At 35.5% G+C, this 10,538-nt stretch overlaps 1 protein-coding gene across 1 annotated transcript; it reads right to left on the bottom strand.

Moving 5' to 3' along the window:
- Positions 1-689: 689 nt before the first annotated feature.
- LOC126789193 (succinate-semialdehyde dehydrogenase, mitochondrial) lies at positions 690-8,374 on the bottom strand. The gene is made up of 20 exons (XM_050515282.1): positions 7,889-8,374; positions 6,589-6,702; positions 6,198-6,297; positions 5,938-5,986; positions 5,074-5,161; positions 4,859-4,969; positions 4,694-4,756; positions 4,491-4,601; positions 3,781-3,846; positions 3,611-3,688; positions 3,433-3,510; positions 3,213-3,279; positions 2,502-2,588; positions 2,346-2,377; positions 2,234-2,266; positions 1,865-1,965; positions 1,620-1,705; positions 1,397-1,503; positions 1,228-1,305; positions 690-919 (listed from the first exon to the last, which is right to left on the bottom strand). Exons 1-20 carry the CDS (start codon positions 7,985-7,987, stop codon positions 881-883), a joined length of 1,587 nt encoding a protein of 528 aa, XP_050371239.1. The 5' UTR covers positions 7,988-8,374; the 3' UTR covers positions 690-880.
- Between the last annotated feature and the right edge of the window lie 2,164 nt (positions 8,375-10,538).

The following is a 10,538-nucleotide window of genomic DNA, read 5'->3' on the forward strand; positions in this document are numbered from 1 at the left end:
TTCGATCACAACAAACAACACTAGATTACATCAACAATTGCCGACCTAGCTTATATGAGATCATGTTAAGGCACAACGGACACTTAAAATTGATGTAGTACTAGTGCACGTCATTTTGGCTACCCACCGGACTGAACTCAATGGTCAGTTGGAAGGAGCATCATATTATGAAATTAGATCAGTAGTGGGAAAAACTATTACAAGGAGGAATATCCAGAGGTTGCAATTAATTGCTCATGCAGTTGCAAAGTCTCAACAAATTTGGAGAGAAGCTGTTCAGGTTGCAAGATCTTGGAGGGAAGCTGAACCACCATGGCTACCTCCTACAAGAATGCTTATGGCAGACAGGTTGAATTATGCTCGTTTTACTTGCTCTTATAAAGCAGGAATTCTGCCGAACCCCTAGAGTTGTACTTGACCGAGCAGATTAAGGAAAATTCTCTCATGTGATATAGGGGTTTGGAATTGGAGCTGACGAAGGCAGAGCATTTGTTGGATGTGCGGTGAACTGGTGATCAAAATCTGAGAACTACGAAAGAGTGAAAACTTGGAGAAGGAGAAAACCTTACACACTCGTCTCTGTATGCCTGCTAGTTACTGAAGGCCCATCCACTTCTCCAAGAAAGTCATGGATTTCGGATTCAAATTGTCCAAAAGAGTTGATGGGAAAACACATCGCAATAGAAACATCATCGAACCACTCTTTTATTGCAAAATTACATTAGCACTAAGGACTCGCAGTTCCGCACACCAAAGCCTTATTCTTTTTGCCCTAGATTACATCAAAGCTAAAACATTTAGTTTTTAATACATATTTTGGAGTAAAAAAGGTTACATCAGGTTCCAACTTGTGTTTTAAACTCTCAAGGACCAAAGCACATCATTTGCTGCTCATATTACCCAGGCACACGTACTTAAGCTGCAACAAAGGATTAAGAATCTCATTAGCATCGCATGGGAAGTTGCATGATTTCAAGCGTGCATGGACCTTGTCTATAACATACAGTTTAGCTTCTGTATCAGTATGGTAGTGATAATCGAAAAATGTTATGTTACCAATGGAGGACGTACTCATGAAGAGAACTTATGACCAGCATACATAGCTTATATACATTCCTAAAAAAGGGAATGACACAAGCATCTTTCCTCTACTTCTGACGTATGATATTTAGGTAATTTTATTTCTCTTGCAAGTATAATGAAAGGGGTATCCTTCAGTCCACTTACTTCCAAATATTCCTCCATCCCATACTTGGAACCTTCTCGTCCAAGACCAGACTGCTTGACACCTCCAAAAGGAGCCACCTTCATTGATATGGAAAATAAACATTACAATAATTCACTCTCTCATTTGAACAGAATAAATATATAAAAACTGCAGATGCAATATTCCTACCTCTGTTGAAATTAACCCTTCATTGACACCAACAAGACCATATTCAAGAGCTTCGGCAACACGCCATGATCGTTGTACATTATTTGTAAATATGTAAGCAGCTAACCCTGCATATGCACGCACAAAATTATGAACAAAGTACGACATGATTTAAATGGATAAAGTATTAATTCTCAAAGTTAATAATGGGTATACGAATATGAATGGAAGCTCAAAAGATTACCTGCATTGGTATCATTGGCCATGTGAAGTGCATCATCCTCAGATTTGAAACGCAAAACAGGTGCCACTGGTCCAAATACTTCCTCTCTAAACCAAGATAAAATGTTTAGCACACAAGTACCCTTGCTATAATCTTACAGACAATAATGAGTGCCAAGGTTTATTCATTTAACAATAAGACACTACGAAAACCTGATAATGCAATTAAAGTATGGGTAAATATAATACAATTATTTGAGGGTGTACCTTGCTATAATCATATCATTTTTGACATCACTGAGAACTGTTGGCTCATAGAACGTCATCCCAAGGCTATGCCTCTTGGCTCCAACAACAACTTTTGCTCCCTTTAGAAGATCAATACAATAGAAATTTAAGTCAGATCTGATTTTTGAGTAGAAACAAAAACCATTCATTTAGTTGAACAAAATGATCATCTGAAACCCGGTGAAATAGCAACATAACAGTAAAGCGCTTAAAGGATGATTATTTATTTATCCAACAGATCAAGTTCTAAGTTCTATTTAAGCTGAATGCCATACAAATTTTTTTACCAATTGTTCTTGGCAATATCATCACCATCAGAACAACCTCAATAGAATTGTAGAGACTAACCTTTGATGTAGCATCTTTGACAAATGACTCGACCTGTCAAAAATTCAATAGCCAAAAATGAAGAGAGGGTCACAAACAACATGAAAACTATAATTTGGTAAAGAAAATAAACCTTTTGCACTGCTGCTTCATTGATTAAAGGACCTTGTACAGAAATGAAAACCATAATTTAAACACATTATATCAGTAACAAGATTACAAGAAGAATGTGATATAGAACTTTATAAAGCAACAAAAAATCTGACAGAAACTGCATGAATTATGCCTACCTGGGTCACTCCATCACTAAAGCCATGACCGACTTGGAGCTTCTGGACAGCTTTGGAGAAAGCATCCACAAATTTGTCATAGATACCTAAAAAGTTGAAAATGCACATAGTAGCCAGCGTTATTATGTGCTATAAATTGCCAAGCCCAGTGTACACAACTACATGTGCATGAGAAATTTATGTTTAATCATCAAAACCTACAGAACCAACATAAGAAGTGCAAACACCAGTATGGCATATGAAAACCTTTATATATATTTTTTTTCTCTCTAAAAAGGAAAAGAAAGACAATACTCAGCAACAATAGCTCATTACAATTAAAATTCAAATTGATACAACATCTGCTTCAATTTGAAAACATTTTTGGTATTACAAAAATCAGGAACAATATACTTCTAGCCGGGACTGTATTAACTTAGCATGCTGCAGCAACTTCACAATGCAAATTCAGAACTACATGTGCATGAGAAATTCAGATAATGGCTGCTGCTTGATGACCAAACAGCACCAGTGTCTGTGCTTCCTTTTTCTTTTCTTTTTTTTTGGAACTTTAAAACATCAATGTACGGTCCTAGCATCCTTTAACAAGGTTGAGGGTTATTCACTAAATTAGGAAAAATGGAAAATTGTACAAAACAAAAGGCAACATGGGTTTCAAACAGAAAGCATAAAAGGTGTTAATTATTAGTTGAATTGAGGTCCCATCATACCTTCCTGTACCAAAATCCTATTAGCACAAACACATGTCTGTCCAGTATTACGGAACTTCGCTCCAAGCTGTAAAAAAGTAACACCAAAATTTAGGTTTCTTGCATGATTCAGCCAATGAATGTAACAAAAGAAAATTCTTGAACCCAGAAATACGAGTACCAGCAGATAGAAATAATATCTCTACTAACATAGTTACGATGTATACATCGTACTACTTACAGCTCCTTTTACTGCCACATCCAGGTCTGCATCATCAAAGACTATGCAGGGCGCATTGCCACCAAGTTCAAGAGATACCTAAATAACCAATAGATTTATATATAAAAAAAGGAATTAACCACAAAATGGTTCCTGAAGCCTAACTAATACATCCTCGTCCTGCAACCTAGATCTTTACCTTCTTAACAGTCCCAGCTGCACCAGCCATCAACTTCTTTCCAACTGCTGTCGAGCCTGTGAAAGTGATTTTTCTTACCTGAATAAAACATTCATGGTTAATGTATTACATTATTATAACAACACGTCAACAGGAAATTTCTGTTATGAGTGTATAAAATATTTTTAAACCTGCGGACTTGCAAGCAAAGCATCCCCAACTGCAGAAGCATTTCCCATTACCACATTCACCACACCCTATATCAGAAGGGTAAATGCATAAGAAATGGAAGAGAAAAAAGTCCATTACAATGACCTATGACTGAAGTGGCAAGATTTCATAAAATAAAATTGGAAAAATACGTGTTTATATACCATGACATGTCTCATAATCTAAGGTTCTCTTTTCAGACTATTCTAAACTGGCATACAGAGTGATAAGGAATTGATGATAAAGTCTTTAAAAAAAAAACTTAGTAAACTATCAGTTTTCTCCAGGGATTGAAAATGAAAAATCCACTCTACCAAGAGCTCAAAATTTCAAAAGTCCTTCCCAACCTCAACAATTCATAAAACTGCAAAACTTGAACTATTATACCTACAGCTTTTACGTGTGTAGTCTCTCAAATTCTAAAGAATCAATCCAAGATATTTGATTTTATAACCATTCATAAACTCTAAACGATAATAGAACAAAAAACTTGTTGCAGAAAGCAAACATTTTACAGTCATTTCCAGCTGGCAACCATAAATGACCCTCCAATATTACATATCAAGCATGTGGATAGTAAATAATTGGTCAAAGGATTAACAACAGGCTGCTGTAAGAAATATCATCCAGAAGCAAAAGTAAGAATGAACTCACTTTATACTTAATAATTGATTAAGTATAAAAATATTACCGGTGGTATGCCAGCTTGCAGGGCAAGCTCAGCTGCTGCTAAGGCTGTGAGAGGAGTTAGTTCAGAGGGTTTAATGACCACTGTACAGCCACATGCAATAGCTGGACCAACCTGAAGAAAGTATGAAGCAGAAACTTTGTAAGAGTCGTACACTAAAAAGGTTGGCATGCTATTCTACAACATCAAATAGTATTTAAAAATACCTTGCGCGTAATCATAGCCAATGGGAAATTCCAGGGGGTGATTGCACCAACAACACCTACAGGCTGCAAAATATAACTATATAAGAGATAAGAAGAAATTACTTGCGAGTTCTCACCAGGAGTACGGGACATCAAGTCATCGAACAAAAAAAAACACAATGTCACCTGCTTTAACACAAGCATCCGTCGATCAGCAAGAGGCGATGGAATTATATCACCATATACACGTTTGGCCTCTTCAGCAAAGAACTCAATAAAGCTAGCTCCATAGGACACCTATAATATCAGTGGTCATGACTCATGACATCTTGATATATGCAAGTAAAATGCAATGCTATTGGTAATTGCTAAAATTTCTTATAGAGACGGAAATGTGATACCTCACCCATGGCTTCTTGTAAAGGTTTTCCTTGCTCCAGGGTAATGAGTTGTCCAAGTTCTTCTTTGTGGGAAATTAGTAGATCATACCTTAAAAGATGGGAAGGAATAACTATTCAGCAACTGTATAATATTTCCTAGCATACTAATGCACAGTATTGAGAGTAGCAAGTAACAAGTAGAGCTCCAAGACAGAATTAACCATGCTAAATGGGTAAGTATTAAGGTCACCTTCAAACAACTCAACAATTAGTAGCAAGATATTCAAACACTGTAAACCATATAAGTTCAGGTAGACAGTAACTTCAGTTTGATGCGAAAACAAGAAAGTGCAAATTCAACGGAAACATACAATCACACAAGAATGGCAAACAAATGCAGGTAGACTACTGTGTGACGATACTAAATATTCAATTTCAGTGAAAGTGCTGCTTGGGTTCTATTTAATGATACTAATATGTTAACACAAGTGAAGAATAAGCGGTTATTTCCTACTTCTTATCGATCATGGTATGTTACACCAGAAATGGTATGCTCTATTTTTGTATAAACTATTGCTGCATATATTCAAGGAAAAGCATATCCAGAGGATTGAATCCCAATTAGTTTAACATTGAAATCCAACAGCAGTACTGAGCAACAATTCCATTCTAAAGAATAATAAATGTAAATTATATCACCAAATATATCAGCATATAGTGACAAAAATACAACTACAACCCGTACCCGTAAGTACTCATACAACTTTTTCCATCAAATACTGATTAAGCTTACGTTTTAGGAAGAATCCCTACTTACAATAAATTGACAGATCAATTAAATAATATACAAATGACAGATATCGAAAACCAGGACAGGAATTATACCATTTCCTTAAATATTTGCTCCTTTCAGCACTAGTGACCTTGCTCCAGGCTATATACAGACAAAAATTTAAATATTTAAATTAGTAACAGATATTTTCACAACCTCAAGCTCTGTAAATTACGACCATATATCATCAACAAAATATTACACACTGAACGTACACTATATTCTTCAGTTTATGATACATTTAGTACATAATATCTACAAATATCTGATTTAAAGTTAAAAAAAAAATGTGGACAGGTCAGAAGTCCCATACAACTGAATGTTTTGTAGGCTGCGGATATTGCATCATTTGTCTCATTTTGACCCATGCAAGGGACAGTTGTTATGACGTCCCCAGTTGCTGGGTTGTGGACCTGCAATGATATGAAATAGAAGTGGTATCAGGGCTTGACAATATCAAGAAAAAAAAAAAGAACAGCAAATCTGCAGGCTGCAGCAAAAGTTTGGTAAAGGAACCCAGTTATAACAAATCTTGTAACGAAGAGAGATGTTCCCTTCTTTGGAAAAATAATAATCAATGATAAAGATACGAAGCTGGATAGAAAATATTCAGTAGTAAATAAAAAGTGTAGTCTTCACAGTAAATATCATCTAAGTGCGTAAGTTTTTTTTTTTTTAAAGGATGAAATTGTCTTCATTCATACCTGTATGGTTTTTCCATCATATGCATCAGACCATTTTCCTCCAATAAGGGCCTGACTACGTAGTAGACCAGCATCAACAAGCCGAGAAGCGAAGCCTTTCGCATCCATGCTAATCTGACATCCATATTCATCAGTCAAATTCCATCATATCCTATGAAAAAAAAAACTACAGAGGTTAAACTCCAAGTGTTCACTCATTTTGCAAGTGGCCTTTCAATGATCAGCTTTTGATTTTGAAGTGCAAATGACATGGTAAACCTATATTAGAAGTTTGTTGTTCCAATCTAAATGTAAATGTCTTCAACTGTTCAACATACCAAAACCTCGCAACATCCATAGTTAATCCAAACCATTGGTTTCAGGCTTGCCCATATATGATTACAAAAAGAAACACAGCCAAATTCCAAAGTCAAAACAAACACACAGTTATACATGCAACAACGGACAGACTGGATATGGATAAAAGCCATATCTTACAAGTGTTTGCAGACCCATCTTTGATCACCACCAACAACAAAAAAGGCTCTCTTTTTTTTTAGAAATATAGAAGAAAAAAGCTGAGCAAAACCCAGAACAAAAGTTGCTAACCTGATTGATCAAATTGATTTTCAACGACTAACCAAACCTAACTCAAGTTGAACAGTTCAGTATCTAAACCCCAGGTATTCACAGTCAGAAGACTCGAGCCATAACATCCATACTTAATCCAATCCATGATTTCCACACATACCCAGCTTTGATCACAAATACAACAATCAAAGGGTGCACTAGAAACAATTTCAAAATTGAACCTCAGACCAGTATCGCTAACATTCCCTTTGATCAACATTCACAATCAAGACACAAAAACTCAGACACACACATAAATGAAGAAACTTGAGAGAGGAACAGACCATCAGTTGCTCCCTGAATCAAGCTGACCTCCGATTTCTAACAAAACCCAACTCAACTTGAAGAAAAGTTCATTCTTTTCACACAACCAGTCTCTGATGACAAACACAACAATCAAAAGGGTGTTCTAGAAACAACAAGAACTTTCACAATTAAAACTCAGAACACAATTTCCATGTTCTATCAACATAGCAATACCTCATCAATTCCCAACAAAAACCCAACTCAGATTGACAGAAAAGTTCAAGCCGAACCTTTATTCACAATCAAAACACTCCCACACTCACAGAACAAATAGAGATACACAAAGACTATTACTTAATCTCACAAGTCCTCAAGTTGCAATGTGAGGCTCTCTTTCTCTCTTCCGCAATATAAAACACAATCAGAGATGATGTTGGGGGGATACCTGGCGACCAAGGAGAGGCGTTGGAGCTTGCATGGAAGACAATGGTGAGAAGATCCTGAAGGATCGAGCTCCCATCATGCGTGACGCCATCAGGGTCATCTATCTTTGCTTCCTGAATCTCTGCTGCTTCTGCTTCAAGGAAACTTCTCCGTACTTTGAGAACTCTCACTGACTCTCTGAAACTGAAGCTCTGCTTCTCTTCACGTTTGGATTATATAATGGGTCGTCGTTTGGCTTATATACTGGGTTGTTGTTTTCGGCTGAGTTTGGATGACAACATGAAGTTGCTGGATTGAATGTTAGACCTTGTTCGATAACACTTCTGATTCGACTGACAGGTGTTTGATAACACTTCTGATTCATCAACCGACATATACACTTATTCCTACAGGCTAATCGCCATAAACAATCCGAAGTTTCAAACAAATATCCCTTCGGCTTGGGATATAACCTAAACAAAAGTCCCCAGATCAATGAGGAGATGCTGTTGAAAGAAATAAAATATTGTCCAAAGTCCAAACTACTTCGAATACGATTCATTTACCATCTTCAATGATGTGGTAATTTTCGAGTCATTCGAATTTGGAAGGAGTGCGGATGACAGTGGTGGAGAAAATTTTAAGTCGTTGAGATGATGCACCGGGACATCGATCAACAACAATCGTTTCACTTGAACTAGAGTAAATTTCTCCCTATAGTAATTGATGTATTATTACTTAGATAATTTGATGTTTAATGTTTAAAAATAGATAATTTTGGTACTTAAAAATATCATTTGTAAACCATTTTAGTACTTATATCAAATTTAATTATATTTTTGGAGATATTTTCGTCCTTTGACTTCTAATATCCTTAAATCAATACTTTGTTCTCGTTTTCCCCTTATTGCCTCTCAATTATCTCCGAAAAGTTAATATATCTTTTTCACTTAGCTTTCACTTCGCATATATCGAAATTTAAAATCTTTTTAATTTGTTTATTACACACTAATTATTTTCTGCACAAAAAAATTTGATTGTCTTTATGCAATCTTAATACATAACTTAAACTAATTTAGATGTGACAACTATATTAAGAAGACTTAAATTTAAGTATATCCGTAATAGATGCAAGTGGAGGAGTTGTATCAAAATTTTGGAAATAATTAGAGGTAATTTGGAAATAATAAGAAAAAAATGAAGTAGAGTGTGAATTAAAAAGCTTAGAATTAGAATAACGAAAATAACCTTTAAAATATAGTCAACACTAACAGAAGTACCAAAATGTCTTACAAATAAGAATTTAAGGTACTAAATTGTCAATTTTCACATATCATATACCAAATTGTCCAATAAGCTTAATTGTTGGATAGAATTCAAAGTGCTTCTGCCAAACCACATTTTATATTTCATCTATATAACATTTCGAATGTCTTGATCCTCACCTCAACAATATAACCTAATATAAGAGTATCACGATGTTAAAGATCCCACTAATACAAAGTCACTACCATATTGCGATGCATAAACAAAAATGAGTGAGAAAGGCTTCCCAATATTAATGATCCACCATACCTACACTGACCCAAATCGCACCTGTGACATCAGTGAACTTTGCTTAAAGACCTCGCTCTCTTGGACGATGAGTATACTTGCTAGCATGTTACCCTTTTTTGCTATATGTAGTAGAATTGTATGCCTAAAAGTCCACTCCAATGTGAAATCACTGCTCCCATTCACAATCTATTGGAAATGCTTGATATTTTTGTTCCCTTTTACTCTTTACTATTGCTGAACCTAGCGTAACTTATACTTATTTTGGAGCGAAGTGTTCCGCAAATATCCATCGTTTAAATATATGCATATTATTTTAAATTGCATGCATAACTTCTAAAGTGTAAACTTTTGGCAATATTCTATATACTATGGTAGACTTTTATACATAGTCATGTTACTCATGTAGATGATACAAATTAAAATGGATAGATTTTTGTGAGGCTGACATCATTCTTGATAGTCTACATCTATGATGCATGGAATCGGGTGCGGGTACATAGAAACGAAGCGTTTGGAAATGCGGAAGCGTTTTTTTTTTTCAAAAATGAAAGAAGCGGGTCCGTTTTAGAAGCGTCAGAATAATAAATATATATTATATATTATTTTTATTTTTTATTTTTTAATTATTTTATCCAGTATAAAAATAACTAGATAACTATAATAACTTATTTTCTAAATCATGATTATCCTTGGTTATAGCAATATTAAAGCTTCATTTCAAAATTGAAAAAAAAAATTCAGTATAGTGTAAAGGTGTGGGGCACGTGCAAGTTAAAGAGACATCACTAGATGAATTGAATAAAAAAAGTTCGTATTCTCTCTGTCTCCTCTAGATTTTCTTCATATCTCTCCCTAACTCTTCCTCTTTTCTCTGACACATATTAGATCGATGATGTTATTGATCTTTAACCGCTTGAAGAAATTGAAAGAAGATGAGAAGATGAAAAGAGACTCAAGACATTGATTGATGAAATAGAGGAAGAGAAGGAATCACGCTTCCAATTTGGAAGCCAACGCTTCCGCCGCGCTTCCAGTTTGGAAGCCAACGCTTCCGTCGCGCTCCCAAATCCTACTTTTTTGGAATCGCACTTCCGTCACGCTTCCGCTTCCGAAGC

Source organism: Argentina anserina, chromosome 3, assembly GCF_933775445.1.
Source record: "Argentina anserina chromosome 3, drPotAnse1.1, whole genome shotgun sequence".
NCBI classification, from domain to species: Eukaryota; Viridiplantae; Streptophyta; class Magnoliopsida; order Rosales; family Rosaceae; genus Argentina; species Argentina anserina.